Below are 19,777 nucleotides of genomic sequence, written 5' to 3' on the forward strand. Positions count from 1 at the left end.
ACCAATAATCAAAAGTTCGAGGCACATTGAGATATTCAGTCATGAACACTACTTTACAGCCTTAAATTCTACACAATGCTTCATAATGTATTTGGCTAGCAAAGACCATGGGCCTGCTGGGACCAATTATTTTGCATAACCTTGAATAACACATTTTGTGAATATTATTCACTGCTAGGCAGGCTTTGGCTATAGAAGGCCAATCCAGACTGTGCCTTCTGTGCAGTGTTGAACCTGGATCTTAGCCCACATATTTTAACACAAAGAGAGTTGGGGGGAAGTAGCCGACATGTGTAAAAGGCTAATGAAAGTGTAATATATATGCCTATTTTACTTAATTTTTTATAAACTCACCCATTCTTGGAGGTGGTTATACATTTATTCTGTAGTGTACCTATAAATTTATACAATAGGGATTCTATACTTGTAAATGATTTTGTTCATTGCTGTCTATTTGCCTGAAAGTTAGGTACAATAATACCCTGGTATTTCTTCATTAATCACTGGAATTTGTATCAGAAACACTTTCAACCTACATCTTGGTTTCACATTTCCCCAATATCAAATCACCAGCTGCGGTTCAATCCAGCTCGTAACTGCACTCCCACACATACTGTATCTGTCAGGACCACAGGCATATGTTTTAAAGAGCTGATTCATCAGGTTGAAAACTCATGACCTCTGCTCTAAAGGCATATACTGTACAGTATATATTATATATACACTATCCAGCCAGCAGAGGTCACCACTAGCAGTTCCCTTTCATGCTATCTGTTGGTTCTCTTCTTTTCACACTACAACGTCTGGAGAACACATATTAGAGGCTGGAATCTAACAGGAGGAAGCACACAGCTGTCACTGACAGCTTGCAGTCCTGCTAGCGCCTGGCCACTGACAGGGATAAATGTTGCCCAGCAATTTGAGGACAATCCACTCAATCTTCATGGAGCTTGGCCAGTGTGGTACCATAACTGGGAACTCCCTAGTTGGGAATGGACACAATAAGGATTCACACCTGCAGCCTTTGGGTTTTAGCACTTTTTTATGCAATATACAATGCTCTCATCTTTAATTGGATGAGCTACTTAGAAGTCATATTAAAACCTGGGAAAAAAAAACATAAATTCATAAAGGGTAATAAGTGGAGCAGTTGTTTGAAACTGAGTGTCTGCATACAAAAAAGAATTTGCTAAGCTAAAAACTTTGAATAAAGAATAATTCTATGAGTCAAACAAGCGATGAAAAGATAGGGTTATCAAAGAAGCTTAATTGGTTATCAAAGAAACAAGAAGTAGGCACAAGCTAATACCCTTTTGTATGGATTGCACCCGGTGGCCCTCTTCCAGACATGGAAATTAATGAAATATTGACCTACAGCTCTGCAGTGAGATAAGTGTAAAATCCTGCTCCTGTGACTTTACATTAGCATCAGAGTGCATATTGAAACATAGATTTCAGTTACGTTGCCTTAGCACTCCGCATTAACGATACACAGAAAAACAGTCTCTTGGTGTAAGCCTCGTGACTATCCTAATCAGCAGTAAAAACTGTCTTCCTCTTGTTTTATTTTTAGGATACAGCTCAGTACGATGCAAATATAGCCAGGGGACACTCCCTATGACTTCTCCACATGCCAGGAAAGTTGTTTTTATGCTACTGTTGCCCACAGGCTAAGGCTTAAATACAAAACAGCTTCCCTTCAAGTAAAACAACCCCATTTCAATGAGTGTTCAATATCCTCCTAACTGAAGAATTTGATCGTGTGTCCACTCATTCATTTGAAATGTCTCCCTTCCCAAACCTTTAAGTGGTGAAGAACTGTAAGAAAGGTTACAAATGGGAGGAGATTATTCAGTCTGTTCACCTTATTTGATAGACTGAAAGGACACACAATTTAAATGATTTTATGTGTTTTAAGCACATTTCACTTTGTCAATATGCAAATATGATTTTAAGTTACAAATTGTTCATGTATCAGACCATTTTTCTCTATGTTAGCAGCTGGCAGAATGAAAGATGAGTATCCTTTCAGTTAGTTTCTTTAAAGACAGAACATGCTAAATGATTGTTACTATCATCCTAAGAAAAGAACAGATCTCAGCTGTGGAGACACAGGTCATTCTGGTCCTTTCAGTAAGTGACACTGAGGCTCAAAGAAGAAAACCACCCTTAAGTTAGATTTTTTCTCTTGACAATATTACGTCAATGCCAAATTGAAGGCCATAGTTATGAAACTAACCAGAAAACTACAGCTTTGTATGGAATAGCAATACATAAACATTTCAGATAGGTATCTTGTTTTGGAAACAGGGTTCACATCCACTTTAAGCAAAATTACATATGTCACGCATGATTTTAAATAGCACAGAAATTCCAAGACTGTAAATGGAAATACAATTTGTAATATTTTGTCACTTTAAAGAAACAAAAGAGGGTTTTGTCACCACTTTTCACAGAATCAATCTAAGGTAATGCACTTATACTTTGGATCCATCATTGTTATGTAATTACAGGTTTTCTTTCAGTTAATTTTACACAGAAATGTAATTAGAAATTGCAGATCAAATTTATTGGCCAAACACAATTTATTGTATTAGGAATTCATCTTTTCACATACCCCAACCTGCTCTCCATGAGACACACAGACAGGGAGAGAAGCTTGGGGGTCAGAGCACATGGTCAGCCATTTACAGTATATGGTGCTCCTGGAGCAGTTGGGGTTAAGGGCCTTGCTCAGGGGCCCGACGGTGTAGGATTCCTCTGTCGGCCACGGGATACAAACCAGCAACCTTCCAGCCACAGACGCAGAGCCTTAGCCACAGAGCCACCACAGCACCCCAGGTATGGCAATACATTAGTTGTAATAGGCATTCTCTTAAGATTTCAAGAATCACATTGTTTTGACTCATTATGAGAAAACACTGTATATCTAAATAATCTTTGTGTTACTTTTTTTCTGTCTGCTCTCTTCCTTTAATTATTTTTTTAATTTTCTTACTTTGAAAAATTGTTGTTGAACTGTAAAACATTTATAATTGGTGTTAAAACTTCATTCATATTAAATGTTCTGGCTAAAAAGAATATTTTTTCAAAATATTTATTTCTTTATAAGTTACCTTTTATTAATATAGTATTAATACAGCTCATGGTTATATTAACAAAGCATGATTAACTTTTTTAGCTTTTACTTTCTAAATATTTCAAGCAATGCAGTTTCTTGCCTTATGACAAATTATATGGAGCCAAGTTTGGTATTCTAAAAAGCGGTTATTTATATAAACATCTATCATCTCTACCAATTATGAATAACAATTAAATATAAAATTTTGCAGACAAGCTAATTTTAATTCACTCTGCTCTGAATTGGTAAATTCAGAGCAATGAACTGAGGTGTAAACCACCTAACTAGCACACAATTAGCATTACAGAGCAAACATTACAATAATCTAGAAAAAGCAGCATTTTTCACTTGTTTATTCTAATGTACAAGACCTGGTACTGTATACCCATAAAGCAATATTAATCTGCAGACAATATTAAGAATGCTTTCATATACTGTATGTAAAAGCTTTAATATTCCTAACAGAGAAAAAAAAGCAAGAATGGGATTATTCAGTTAAAATCAAACAGCAACTATCAATCTGTTTGCTGCTATAGGCAGAGACATAATAGTATAGTGAAAGTTGAGCTTGGTTCCTCTTATGGTCTTGATAACAATTGCCACCTATCATTTTCAAGAAAGGGTAATGCAAAATTGCCCATGGTAAAGGTCAATGTGATATACAGAGACATTATATTAATAGCACAATATAGTTGTACTGAAAAGTACAATTCTCCCTTGATAAAGTCTGAAAAGCTTCCCCGCTAATAGTAATTCAATTGACTCTTCTTTCCATTAAGGCAGTAATAACATTTATCAAGGCAATCATAAAAACAAACTACCTAGTTCTCCTTCAAAAAGTATATCTTCCACGAAGCAATAACACGAAAGCACAAGGATCATACATGATGTAGTAGCTTCAGTCAGAGAACTGAAGAACCTTAAGAATTAGAGCAGACTTATTCAAGTTGTAATATGTCCTTTAAGCTATAAAGTACTGTAGTTCTGCTTCTTCTCAATGCTAATTCACCAGTTCATAATTGAGACCTGTGTGAGTGTAACAGCATTTATCTTGTCGTAAATCAGAATTTAATGAAGTATAAATTTAGGTCAAAAGAAAATGTCTTTCTGGAATAGGAAGATGAAGAGAAAATGGTGACATTTTCTGCTGTCCTGCAGATGTAAATCGCTTCAGTTTATTGGACAGGAGACTGTGGATGCTCAGCCATGGAAAATGTGGTTACTAAGACCTGTGATTAAAACAGTAGAATTATTATAGTGTGTTCTTACAAATTCAATTATGCAAAATAAATATCTTCCAATGCAGCAAATGCCATAAAACCATAAACAACACTGCTCTGCACACCGAGACTATATTTAATCTCCTCCCACTGGCTCCACACTGTTCTCCAAGTTTCACATGATACCGTTCAACACATGGTTGGCATGCAACCTTGGAAAGACACAGTACATTTAGATAAACCAAATGCTTTGCTATTCCTGGTTGGAAAAATCAACGTTAGGTATGTATTCACAAACCAATTAAATTGTTCATTGTAATCTGCTAAGAAAGTTTACAAATGTTTTATTAGCACTCTTGTCTTAAACTGGATTTATTGTACCATTAGTCAGAGATTGTTTTATCCCAAAAAAGAAGATGAGGTGCTATACAGTAGCTAATCTAATAAATAATGGGCAAGACCAAGGGCATTTGTGTCAATCAAATGTGTAAAAAATGGTGAACTACAGTATATTATTAGTTCTCAGCCATTGTCAATAGAGTTATCAGACTCTATGTCTGCGTTGTGTCCTAAGTGATGTACAGTATTGTTGATTTGCTAATGGCCCCAAAAGTGCAAGGCATTACCAACTAAAAGGTATACAACCCAATTTCTAATGGATGATAGCACTTCTCATTTTTGTTTCTCATCTTCTAAGTGTTTAATACATGTTTGAACTCCTCCTTTATATTGAAATCAGTCTGGTGTCTCATTAGTACTAGGATGGAAGGCCTTCATGAGAAAACAAGTTGCTCTTAAAAACCGGTGCCCAACTGTGCTGATGAGAGACACTGTACCATAGGAGGTGCTGACTTTCAGATGAAATGCTAGACCGATACCTTAATTAATTACTTGTGGTCATTAAAATTTCCATGACACAGCTTTCTCCTTGCAGTCTACCTGCCCCCCTCTTGTTGAACTGTCAGCAGTACAACAATTTTTCACCTCAATTCACTTCAATTAACAAACGTCTATCATAAAATGTCCATATGGTGTTTAAAGTATTTAAAGGATACTACATTTCTGTCATGGGTGTATTGATTCTGGTCCATACTGTATTTTTCTTATTATTTAAATCGTGAAAGTGAAAGGTCGAAAGTTCTGTTCTGCATTATTTGACCTAAATAATTCAACAAAATACAACAAACTGCAAAGATGTAAAACAGCTGTAACAAACAGTGTTAATTCATTGATTGCTTTTAAGGAATTGGTAAATTCAGAGCAATGAACTGAGGTGTAAACCACCTAACTAGCACACAATTAGCATTACAGAGCAAACATTACAATAATCTAGAAAAAGCAGCATTTTTCACTTGTTTATTCTAATGTACAAGACCTGGTACTGTATACCCATAAAGCAATATTAATCTGCAGACAATATTAAGAATGCTTTCATATACTGTATGTAAAAGCTTTAATATTCCTAACAGAGAAAAAAAAGCAAGAATGAGGCTTTCAAACCATTTCTGCTGAGCTTTCAGAAACACTTACCAACTGGAAGGATAGATTATCCTAACCCAATGGTTCAATTGGGTTCAAAAGGACAAGAGACTTTATTGCCTGTTTGTAAGCCCAGTTTTTAACCTCAAAGTGAGGCTTACCAGACAGGATCTATGTATGACCTCTGTTTGCTGTATAAATGGGCCTGTTGATACTTTAAATTGTAGAAAAACACATATACTCTTGAACCTAACTACTGTAAATACTCCAAATACTCTTAGAAATTGAGACAAACAAATTCTGCTGAAAATGCAGAAAAAAATCCATTCATGAAATTCTAATTAATTCACAAACCTTTGTGTAGCTTCATAGAAACAGCTTTGGGCAACTTAATAAATTATAACAATTAAATTGATGCTGTGTAAAATTAGACAACTGCTTCTACCCAAGACATGTATTACGTTCAAAGAAAGCAAACTTTACAGTTTTTAACCAGAAATCCACAGGACAGACACTTTACAATAATAGTTACTTAGACAAGACAAAAACTGCTAGGAATATCCATCCATTTTAGAACCACTTTTCCAATATGGAGCGTCAGTGAGCTGAAGCCTAAACAAGCAGACAATGAGTGCAAGCAAGATTACACCCTAGACAGGACACTCTGGACTTCACAGTCCAGAGACAATTTAAAGACATGGGTTAACCTGGAGAGCATGTTTTTGGACTGCAGGGGTAAAGCAAACTGTGGGCAAACAAACCTATTGCCATAGGCAGACCTACACACACAGACTTGCCAAAGAAATTTACTTTTCAAGGTACCATATATATTGTATTTGCATTTTGGTTATTTGGAAACATTGATGTGTTGGCATGTGTGTTATTGATGCAAAGGGTGTTGACATTTAAAGAATTCAATTTTACAATTTTTTTAAATACAGTTTTTCAATTTCTAGCATAATTTTGTGTGTATTTAATTTTAACATATGTGAATCTATAGGTAAGCTATTTGAACTTGGAAAACAGCTATCATTTAAAACGGTGGAGATGTGGAAAGGAAGCTGTTTTAAAGTGTTGTTTACCCTTTTCAGCGTTGGTGTCACTACAGAAGTAGTGATCTCATATTATTCTCAAGCTCATTCTGCTTCACAGTTCCACATAAAATGCTGCTTCTATTTTAGTAGGTTGTCACCCTCTTGCTATTTGTTTGTATTACTGCCAAGGCGCCAGCCTATTTTAGATCTCTTATTTTACCATCCAAATGCTACTGCTAATGTACTGTCTGCTAAATGCAGTCCTGTAAGATCAGTGCTCCGCCGACTTTTTAAAGTTTTACTACAGTACATGGTATCGACTGTGCCTGATTAATAATATTGACAACAATAGGTCACTCCTTTTCCAGTTGTTTTGCAATTGAATAGATATATATTTTTTAAGAAGCACCAGACCTGCTCCAGGCAACTCTGTGAGTCATTATGTAATGTATGAATACATTTCATTTTGAAATGTACAGTATATTCTTCTGTGTTTGATTTGCTGGTATGAAAACTCCGGAGTCCTTACCTGTGAATGTTGTCTTCCAGCTTCTTCACCTGGAGCTCATCCTCCTCTGACTGCCTCCTGCGAGCATCCTCCTCCTCCTTGGTGGCAGCAGGGGCTCCCTGGAGAAGCCATCGCTCTCTCATTGCTTTGGACTGAGGAAAACAGATATGAGCTGGCGTTTATGAGAATATACTGTACAATAGTATACCTGTCTCATGGAATTCCCTAAAGATATCAAATAGAATCACACAGGAAGTGATCACAAATACAAATCACAGAATCATGACAAATTTCCAGCATGGTACAGTATGTGACACTGTCAAAGATACTGTATAAAGCTAGTATAGAATAAGAACATGAACTCTGGTGATGCAGGTGCATTTATGCATTAAAAGGAGCATTAAGATTGACCAAAATGAAAATGTTCAGTATTTACAGTATATGGGCGGGCATAGTGCTACTATATATAGCAGTAGGCTACAGAACACAAAATTCTATATACTGTATACAGGGATAAATGAAGAAGTGGTTTAATTGGGAGATTTTAACTTTCATTACACAAACTGGAAAAAAACAATAGGAATATCAATTGAAAAACTAAAATAGCAGTCATTGCAAACTGCTTCTTTTTTCCGTTTGTCAGAGGACTTAAAAGAGTCCTACAATTGATCTTCTCCCTACAAGGGAGAAAGACTTTATTGAACTTGCCCTTTCAAACCATCAAGACAGAGTGAGGAACACAGAGATGAGAGAATCATTCTGAGCATGTGGTCATAATAAGGTGTTATTTAAGGTAAATTTAGAAACTTAACAAATAGATACCAATCCAAAGGTTTAAACTTTTGGAAAAAAAAGACTATGAAAGAATGAGACAGAGCTTCAGAGAATGGAAGACATAGGAAGGCAGTCTATCCTATGCCATGGGCAGTGGTTGGATAACAAGAGGCTTAATCTTTCACAGCTATCAACAACATTTAATTCCCCCTAGAAGTCTGTTCTCAGAGAGCTTTGAAGAGCAGCTGAGCCTTTCATTCTTTTCAGAGATGTAAGACACCTGTACCACAGAAACTAGACTGAGAAGCCTCTAAGAGAATTAACTTCATGAGGAACCTGAGAGAATTTTACAAGCTGTTATGAGTAACTGTTAGGAAAGGTGAAAAAAATCAAAATGTGAGCATTTTGGGATAGTATTCTGACTTTTAATAACTGTTCTTCCTCTTAAAGTAGTTGTAAGCTAGCCAGACATGTGGTTGAAGCTTCTTCTTTGGCTGAATGGGTGAGAACCCTGCATCAATAAGCTACTAACTACCAAACAGGCCACATGTTTGATGAAATTCCTACTTTACAGAAGGAAACTCTGCATTGCAACAACAAAAATTGGAAAACATGTAGGAATGACATCTGTGATCTTATTAAACAGAAGCAAAGAAAAATGTATAAACTTACTAAACAACTCTAAACTGCCTCCTGTATTCTGTTCCTAATAATACTGTACTTTTATATCACATATAAATTATACTGTATCTACAGTTACATCCTGTAATGTTATGAACTTATTTCAGACAACAACAGGAAAAAGGCATATGCTACATGAAGATACATATAGACAGCTAACAGGTTAGCATTTAGAAGAGTTTTAAAACTCAATAATTTTAATGAATGTGGGACATTACTCACCCACTAATAGTAATTCCTAGCATTTACAGTATAGAGCAGAATTAGAATTACCTCCAACAATACAGTGTCTCTTGTCCTCATATTTGTGCAATTGGACTGGAAATTCTGGTTCAGAGGGAAGAGCACCACCTATAGTACTGGTTCACCAACACTATGTGCAGCAGCAAACTGGTTTGCCTTGTCCATCTCCCATTTCAGTACACACGAAACAGAATTGTAAACTTATAGAATGTTTGGTATGAAAAAGTTTATCTAGCACAGAAGATGTCACCTTTATATTTCTTCATGTTTTATTTTTAAGTTTAAAATATCCCCTTAAATATTAAATCTCTAGAAAAGCTTGCAATATTCAGCAATGACTATGGCTGTTGAATCATTTACCTTGTCTTTTATCTTCTGCTAATTATGAAAGACACATTATTTTGAAGATATCATTCTGCCTTTGAACTTTCTTTTTTTTACTTTATAAAGGCATTTTAATTTCAGCTAATTTTATATATAATGGGATATTAATATACTATTTATTGTTATTTATCAATTGAGCATCAGGTGTACTGAAAGAATAAGACTGACATTAACTTTGTTTAATAACTTTGTAGTAGAAAATATGAAGAGTTTAGGATAGAAGACTTGTTAGAGACTGCAGTCAATGGCAATGGGATTAAGTGTCTTTTGATTTTATTTCAAGGTGAATGTTGAAGTTAGAATGAATTTTATTAGTTTCTTTTTCTACTATTTTTTTTACTTTTCTATGAGTTTTTCAGTACTTGACGAGGTAACTGCAGACATTAGTGTCTTTTGTAAAATATTGTTGACATGAAAAAGGTGTGTAAGTACAAATTAAGTAGTTAAATTGAATCCCTTAACTCATTTTAGACTCTTCAATTTAGTATCTATACTTTAATGTTGTGCAAAAATGTTGTCCCATTATCTTTGGCAATAAATCCCAGAACAGCATATACAGTACATATAAATAAAAATAATATGCAGACTTTGAGCAAGTACAGTAGATGGTTTACCCTAGTATTGTTTTATTACTCCACTCACCTAAGGAAGAAGTCTGGAAAAAAGGCCTGAACGCTAAACTCATAAAGAAGGTTACAGGATCACATAATCATAGCAACTGCACAATCTTTCCGATGAGAACGAGTTTAAATCTGTTGACGCCCACTGTTGAACAAACATTCCATATCCTGGCCATGTTCTGTTTAAGCTTCCACCAGAATCTACCAGAAGTTATATAGCTTCTTTACATATATTAGTACTTCAAAATCGTGAAATCTACTTGTCAAAGAAATAATAATAATACACAGTTTTCATCACATCTGCCTTTTAACTTTTTAAAGGCTCTTCCTTATTAACTGAATGACAGACAAGGGCAGATGAAAACAGTTATGAGTTTGTCGATTAGCACAACAAATCAATGCCTCTCCACCAATCACTCATAACCTTCTCTGATTTATTTTTTCAAAAAGGCTAATAAATAATACCAGGTCTTGGAATCAGACTGGTTAAACGTTGGAACAAAAGATGAATGATTTAAAGAAATGGCTAATATTTGTACATGCATTTCAATAAGATGTTTGTTTCTTTTTTCAGAGCTGTTTTCTGATGAAATCTTAAACATAGTTGTCATAAGCAAATTATTCACTATAAAGATAGATACTGTATAAAGAAAATCATTCTTGGCCTATTAAAAAGTCATGACCTTCTGTAGTTATTACAGCCAAAAGTAAGTGTTAGTTGTGTAAATTAATATTATTAGGGAATTTTGTATATTAGGACATTTACTAATTGTGTTGGTTATTGTCTATAATGACTATTAAGTCTCTTTCTTTCCCTTAACAGAATTTTAGATTTGGGGGGTTGTTGAAAACAGAGGTAGAGAAGGGTTAAAAGTTTTTTTAATCTTCTGTGTTGTTTTCTTTATCAAACAACCCATAATTTCTCATGCTTGGTCTCTCTTCAGTGGTCCCACAGGACAGTATTTTATCACACTGCTATGGTCACTGGGACTTAGCGCCATATCTTAAAATGTTTTACTTGGAGGGCAGGGAAACAAAAATGTCTTTGAAGAAGCAAATTAACCAAAGAAAAGTGCTTTTTGATATGTAATTGGCATAAGATTTTAGATCTTATATTTTACAATAAGAGAGGGAAAAGAGCCTGACCAAAGGATAGTTGTATGCAAATGAGCATAAACAAAAAGGTCTAGTAATGTTTATGCTATCAATAGTAATGCTGTTTTTAAAGCATTTCTATTAAAATTACTAATGCTATTTTTAATTATGAAATTAAGGTTTTTTGTGTTTTTTTTTAGTTTACTAATAAATTACTGTGTACTGTAGATTTTTTTCCAGACATTTTTCTGCAGAGAACTATTTTACGTGGAAACGTTTTTTGGGGATCTTTATTTTTCCTTTTTTATGTTTAAATGCAGAAAAAACAGTCCAAAAACAGTTAAAACTAGCTTTTGTATCTGTTGAGGCATTAGATCAGAAAACTTTAAAATTCTGTTTTAAAGTTGTAATGTGGATGTTTTTTCTGATTTTAGAGTTGTACTTACCTAAAATGTTGTAAAAGGTTAACTTTCCTCAGATCCTATAACTAATTGTGTTCCACTGATATAAAATATCCCTTGACATGAACTGAACACTAAGCACAGGACCAATACATTTGTTATTATATTAAATTATATAAATACCAATTATATTTGTTATTATGTCACAAGATCTCTAAACCTACAGTATATTGTATTATACTGTATTACTATTCTTTTGCCCTAATCATTGTAGATGATATAAGCAGAGGTTCTGAGATTTTCTTCAAAGAAACTGTATACAAACTATGCAGAGACCATGGATACATTTCAAAACTTCTTTTGAGTAGTTTTACTTTTTCTAGTTGCATAGAAAAGACCATTGCAATGTTGATTAGATCTATGATAACTTCAAAAATGAAAAGTCAAAAGGTTATACTGTATATACAAGAATGAAGCACATCATTTTATCACATGAACACTAGTTTTCTGGTACAGTAGCTGACAGCTAATCAGTGTTAAAATCAGAACCGTTTTTAAAAAGGTAAAACACTTTAGTTATCTTTTTAAAGACACCCATACAGAAGGAAAAGTAAAATAAAACATTTGATATGTGCTTCATTCTGGCATTAAATTTCCCAAACAGCTACTGCTGGGGCACTCTTACTGTACCTTAAGGTGCTGTAGTTGCAGTATAAGGTCTTCCAGCTGCCTTCTTTTGCCATCTATTTCAGCTTGTCTTTTTCTTTTTTCCTTTAATAAAAAAATGGAAAATTACATCACAATGAGGGTTACATGTAATGTTTTATACAGTAAATGTCGTGCTGATTTGGTATACTGGTGCTCAGAGACAGTAAAAATAAAATATACAATACATGTGCATAGTTTTGCTTTCTTTAAATCCCCTCACTTTTCTTTGCTATCCCATACACCATAGAGCCATAATATACAGTAGTACTGGGTGTGGTTAGACACTGAAGATCATAAAAGAACAGCACATTGTACCAGATGTATACTATTATATTTAAGGTACAGATCAGGGAAGTAGAGTGATAAAGAAAATAAAACCCAAAAATGCCTTTAAAAGAGGTACAGCAAGTTATACTAATAAGAAATTTGAAGACAGGCTTTTCAAAAAGTTCCTAAACTCTCTCTCTTTCCTAGCGTTAATCCCGCATCAGCAGGGTCCGCTTGTCGGTACGCCCGTCTCCATTTGGTGGTTTGAACCAAATCTTTGAGCTGACATTGCCATTAACTGCGACCGAGAATACTTCCAACCGGCGTGTTGCTCCTTCTGCCGTCGGAGTCAAAAAGTTCCTAAACTAACGGGATTAAAAGTGGGATTTAAGGGACAGATGCTTTTCCATACAGTAGCTAGTGGTTGGGCTCACTTTAGACTTCAACTGCTGTGAAAGGCAGTAGATTTGAAATAGTACAAATTGGGAAAGAATAGGCTTTTTGTGCTACAGCTGAAAGTAAATTGGCTGATTTTGGAAAGTAGAGATTTTGTTAACCACATAGCACAATCAGGTATACCACACTGTTTAAAAGAAATGATCTATCAAAATATTATTAATCCACATCAAACCTGCAGAAATAGGGCATAAGGAAAAGAGCAACCATTTTAGGAACATAGAAAAAAATTAAAATGTTCTCATAATAGAATAAACAAAAATAGCTGCCAAGCACAGTCTATTTAAATACTAAATAGTAGTTACAGTAAATGTAAAGGGAGAAATCACAGGCAGCATTTGGCCACTCTTTTTCTCTGAAAGCAAATGAACAAAAAAAGCTTTCTCAGCAAAATGCATGTCTAGTTGACATTATTCCAGTTTGTCTGTGGGAAACAAGACAGAATCAGATAACTGTACTTTAAAGTTTTAATACTGATTATAATCGCAAGCTCAGCTCAACACCCCAAAAAAGCTATTTACCATAAAAGTCTTAAAGCGAGTGATTACATTTCCTATTATTAGACACATTTCACACAAGAGCTCACACATGAAAACTTTTAATTATTAGGAACAGAAACAAAACTCATCCTGAAACTAGGTTCACACCTTCCCCCTTCTCTAAATGACACACTTATTTTCGTGTAATCTTCTCTATTCTCATGCAGGATTTTGCTCTTTGCACTTCCTGAGTGGCCTCTCTGCCTCTCCCCTCTTCTCCACTTTTCCAGCTTTTGTTCTCCTGTGCTATTTAATCTTTGCCGTCTACCCTGTCTTTCTCACACCTGAAGGAGGCTCCACAGCCGAAACGTTATGTTTCCTTTCTTTTCAGCGTGGAATAAACCCGTTACCTGTTCCTTTGCAGCCTACGCATGCTGACGCAGCTACAGTACCTACGTGAACTACTTTTAATAATTAGACTTTAGATTTGAAAGGTCAGATTTTTTATGTACATTTACCGTATATGAGGATCTAAAAGCCTGAACCTGAATTAGAGAATTTATCTCTATATTCTGATATAAAAATATATACCATTGCACTATGCTTGTGTTATTAATCATAAATAGCAGAATGCAACATATGAAGGACATACATAGAAAATCAATAAAAATGGAATACAAGACACTCTGTTATGCTGAAATACAAAAGATGGGATTGTAGGTCCAGTTAAACAAGGCAGAAATTCATGTACATTTTTAATGAAACCACATTTCATGTGACATGTCTACAAAGCAAATCTAAAACATTACAGAATAATTAAGAACTTTGGAAAAGTTACAAATATAAAGAGGAAAATTGGTTGATTATGTTTGTTTGATTGCTAGCACAATTTGTCTCTGACATCACTGTCTTCTAATATATTTCAGTCTGTGTCACTGAACTACACTATATATGAGAAACATTTTAGTAAATGTCTTTCTTTAGTGTTGCTGAATTGAAGTAATGAAGTAATGGCCTCATGCAGTAATGAAATAGCATAATACCAAATGCTTGAAAAACACATTTTGTGGATGATACAGTATGTGAAGTAGTACCTAAAAGGAAAAAAAATATAATAGCTTTTATTGATAACAATACCAAGTGCTGGATGTTTCAATGTTACTGTATGTTTAGCACCTTTGGACAAATACACAGTTTTAAATAAAATTATATGTTCTACTTTATACAGTAGAAAGAAATTTTAGGAGTCCTTTAACTCACTTTGAAATTACTCAAAGTGCTAGGTATTTTTATTTGCATCCAAAAGTCAGTTGGTTTGAAACACAGTACTGTATATACTGTAGGTTTACCTGAGTTTGGTTAATGTTCCAAGGGGAACAACTAATATTTATGTAAATGAAGGATTAAAATGTATCTTCTGTCTTCAGACGTATAAGATTAAAAAAGCTTCCTAAATCACTTGCTTCTAACCCTTATTCTGTAACACCTTTGGTTTTGCATTCTGAGATATTCACAAACCCTTGATACAAAACCTTATTAAAATTACAGTAACACATAGAGTAATGTAGTATTAAAAGTAATAAAGTCTTACAAAGAAGAATGCAAAAATGGGAAATTAAGTTAATTAATTTGATTGTGTCAATATTCTGTCTATTGTGTGTGCACCTCCCTTAAAATACACTAAATAATTACTGGAGTTACACAAATATTACTTTATCTGTAAATCTTATATTTTCACAATTTATTTAGGTCTTTTATATAGTTATTTATTCTAGTATACTGTACATATTGAAGTGTAAAACAGTATACCACTATGTGCTAGAGCCTCTAAAATGCTGTACAGTATATGCTCTATATGATCTGTTTATTCACTGTATGATCTTCTACTGTTTATACATTTTATTCACATAAATTGAGTGTGTTCTATAAGTATCAACTGAGTTAAAACACACTGTTCCCACTACAGTGTTTCTGTAATTTAATTTGACGATGTCTCCTCAGCAGAGATGCGTACCAAACACATATTCATGATAAATTGAACTTCATACCTCTATCTGCCCTATATAATGTGATTAGTGCTTTTAGATTAAAAAGCCAGCTATATATACTGTAAAACAGAAATATCACAAATGAATAACAAGCAATAAAACATATACATTTGTATCCCCAGTTCCTTTAGCTACAGTAGATTCAGATTTACAAGCAGACACTGGTATTCCCTAACAACACCTTTAATACTTGAAAGTTGTCCCTTTCTCTTCCATGAAAACAGCCTGTGTGCTTTGTGTGATGTATTATAGCACTACATGTGGGAATTCAGGTTTATTAAAGTAATTCACTTTCTTGGAAAAAAATTACTGTGCTATATCAGAGACACTCCGTTAATCCACCTGGAACTGTATGCATGGTACAGTGATCTTTGCAGCTGGGAAATGAACAGGATGGAAAAGCTTTTCATAGCAAAGCAAACAGGCATGGACTGAATCTGACAGAAAATGGGTTATTCTCACCACCTTTAAATGTTCACAGTTAAAGGCCTCACGCAATGTAAGGCTTATATATGAACAAATGTATTCATATTATTTATTAAAAATATTAAGAACAATATCTACATCCTTTACAAAGACAATGTTTTTACCTTATACTGACAACGCATGTACAGTACATAATACAGCCTTTGAGAGTCAAGAACTAGGAACACATTGTTAACATTTCTAACCACCATTTCTCTAGATTAATTGTATCGAAACAGTATACAGTATGTTCAATTCCAGACTTAATTTCAATGGTGAATTTCAAAGAAAATGTAAAGAGATTTTGATGCTAAGTAAAACAAATATACTGACGCTTGTATTGTTCTTATTTCTCTTCTATTGTTTTCTGACATGGAACTCCCTTAAGTTTATGCCGTACATCAGACTGCTTGTTCTTTACCAAATGCAAACAGTTTATCATTTTATGCCCTCCGACAGACCTCATTACTGCCTGTTCTTTACCAAATGCAAAAAAGGAAAAAGAAAATTGAACAGATTAAGCTGCTCCTTTAAACTTATTGGACTTTACAGAGGCATGATCAAGTACAGTAATCCATTTGAAGGCTGTGCTTCTTGACATAAAATCCAACTATTAGTAAACAAACATGGACCTTAGACCCAGGTACAATCAATACCTTACGCATTGCAGTGCTTAGTAACAATTTTGGACTGAGAAAAAACAAGAGACCTTTACTAAAGAAAAGTCAATCATCAAACATTTTTAACTAGCAAATTCAAAATAACTGTAAACTGCCTATGTATCTGGCAAAAGTAATATTAACTATAAAGAATCTCTGAAGCAATTTAATCGTTGTTATTTTATTTTGCTGCCAATGAGCGGTTAACAAACCCTTTTTTACAGGGATGAATTGGACTGTATTTAAAAACTATGCTTAAAAAGTAATGTGCTCAATGTACATTTCCGTAAAAGAAGTATAGAATGTAAATGAAAACACTGTAAAACTTTATTAAGAATTTTTTAGATCTCATTTAACAGAAAGTGTAATGGTCATTTTTGTGTGCCCTGACTGGAAATCTTAATGCACAAACTGTCTTCTGATTTTCATTTAGCACAATCTCCGAATTAAATAATTAATTGTTAATTAATTGTAATTAATTATTCAATCCAATCCTCCAATTAACTGGACACATTGTCATACACCCACCAGTTATGGATTTTCTAAACATTGCCTCATGCTTTCTGTTAGATTCCTTTGTTCACCAGTGGACATCTGATATGATGTATCCAGTCTGGGATTTACTGTTGGTAGGGTGAAATTTCTCATGGGTCCTAGACTCTGCATTTTACTGAGTGTTGTGCCCAACTTTATTTTTATTTCACCTATTGAAAAAATCACCTGTAACAAATGAGAACATAATTTTGATCATTTATTAATTTATTATTTTTTTCTCACGCAAACAAAGGTTTTATGCAAGCACTATATGTTTTGGATTGATACTGTACATTTATGGATATATCCTTAAATTTCCTTGGAATTCTTGAACTGGGATATTTCTAGTGACATTCCATGCATTACGTGTATTTACAGTATTACTGTCACGAAGCGTTCTTTCAGGACCCTATGCAGACAGCACAATCCAGGGAGGAGTGAGGAAAACACGGGGAAAAAAGCATGCAAAGGGGCAGGAAGTGAAACAGGGGGTGTGTCCAAGGTGCGCTGGTGTTCAGGGGTGTGTGTCCGAGGCAAACAAATCCAAGGGAATCTGTAGCAAATCCAAGAATGATCCAATGTCCAAAATGTGAAGCCTATGTCATCAAGTCGCTCCTGGACTCGTGGGTAGGCGGGCTTCTGGGCATCCATCTTCCAGAGCTGAGCCCAGATTGGCAGGAATGTCTGGCTTTTATAGCACGGAGGGCAGGAACCGGAGGCAGGTGCAGGAAATCAAGAATAAACTAGGAAGGGCTGGAGCGATCTTAAGAGGAAGAGTTTACGATCGTGACAATTAACATACAGCATATATGGCAGCTGCTTTCAAAACAAGAAAACTTCATTTATGTGACAGTCTGCTCTCTAAAATATGCCAACAGCCATAACACCCTGCAACTGGCAACCCACTGAAGGTAAGCACGTGTGAGCCTAGCCAGTACCTGGATGGGAGACCTCCTGGGAAAAACTAAGGTTGCTGCTGGGAGAGGTATTAGAAGGGCCAGTAGGGAGCGCTCACCCTTTAGTCGGTGACACAATCCTGTAAAAAAAGGGCGCCATCCTTCGGATGAGATGTAAAACTGAGGTACGGTTCTGTGGTCATTAAAAATCCCAAGGTGCTTCTCGAAAAGTAGGGATGTTACCATGGTGTCCTGGCCAAATTTCTGATTAGTCTTTACCATTCTTGGCCTCCTGATAATCCCCATCTATGAACTTGCTTCATCACTCTGTTCTAATCCCCATTGATAGCTGGTGTGTTGGGAGCGTACTGACGCATCCAGGTGGATGCTGCACATTGGTGGTGGTGGAGGGGAGTCCCCATTACCTGTAATGCGTTTTGAGGGAGTGTCCAAAAAAACACTATATAAGTGTAAGGAATTATTATTATTTCACAGAAACCGTAAATACAGAATATGGATTTTTAAGTACAAGCATTAATAAATGCCAACTACAGTAATTACTACTTTCTGAACTATGATCACAAAATGGAAACAACAAAAAGATGCACAGCTACCTCTGATGCACCCATAGGCACTGAGCCACTGAGCCATCAACACAGGTTACTGTGGTATGGCATGTTAGGAATCCATCTGCCGATTGTAACCCATCCTGTTTTGGCAGCACTCTGACAGTTTTGTATGGCCACTGGGGATTTGAGCCACAGCTGATGTGTAAGAAAGCCTTGATTAGACCTTCCATCTCCAGGCATCAGAACTCATCCTTTGCGTGGTTTTTACCAGATGAGCCTCTCCAGAGCACTTGTAATTTTTAAACTTTGTATTTATATGCAGGAAAAGAAACTGCTCATTTATGAAAGCACCAAAACAGTGCAATTCAGTGTTCTATCTACAGTTTAATGATTTATTTAGCAGATGTCCTTATTGAACTGCATAGATACATTAAATATTAGTTCAATAGTAAATTCGACAGTAAGCAGTACAGGATTAGCTCTATTAGTCAACGTTTGTATTAATTTAATAAGGAAGCAGGTCTAAGAATTATATACTGTATAAATGATTAACATTAAACTTCCCTAAGGCTAAATATCAACACATTTTTGGACTGTTTTTTGTCTTGCAACTTAATCTGGAATTAATTGTGATAATTAATCATCACATTAGTAGAGTAGTAAATGCAATCTAACATTTACAGTAATTGCAGTTTTTCTCTAATTTAAAATAACCCCCAGTACACATCCTTTTGAGATCATCTGTACTTATTCTGACTTTTATTTATTTGTATTGTAAAGGACATTTTTACATTCAATTTAAAGGTGTAAACATAAGAGCTTCATATTATATGCCTCTGAAAGGTGTTGAAAGAAAACTTCCACCCAGGATCAACACATGCATAGAGCATTTCAGAAGCAAAATGTTTCCAGATAGCAAAATGCTATCATTCTTACATGTTTCCAACAAAGCTTCAAGTTCTACTACAAACTTACTCTCATTCTTATCTACAAGATATAGTAGTATTCAGACATATTGAAAGCAATACTTCCTTTATTAAAATTCAAATTTAGAAAAAGAATGCTTAGATCAAAACTCATAGAAAATAGAATTTCTCTTATAACTTCATCACACATTTTAAACAACAACTTTACTA

At 34.8% G+C, this 19,777-nt stretch overlaps 1 protein-coding gene across 1 annotated transcript in view; it reads right to left on the reverse strand.

Moving 5' to 3' along the window:
- LOC148837435 (paralemmin-1-like) overlaps positions 1-19,777 on the reverse strand; it is a 58,498-nt gene that overhangs the window by 24,044 nt on the left and 14,677 nt on the right. The window contains exons 2-3 of the mRNA XM_088910202.1: positions 12,251-12,331; positions 7,384-7,514 (exon numbers count right to left, since the gene is read on the reverse strand). Coding sequence (XP_088766328.1) covers positions 7,384-7,514; positions 12,251-12,331 — 212 coding nt within the window. The remainder of the gene's footprint in view (positions 1-7,383; positions 7,515-12,250; positions 12,332-19,777) is intronic.

The sequence above is a fragment of the Atractosteus spatula genome, chromosome 3 (assembly GCF_055471065.1).
Source record: "Atractosteus spatula isolate fAtrSpa1 chromosome 3, fAtrSpa1.hap1, whole genome shotgun sequence".
Lineage (NCBI taxonomy): Eukaryota > Metazoa > Chordata > Actinopteri > Semionotiformes > Lepisosteidae > Atractosteus > Atractosteus spatula.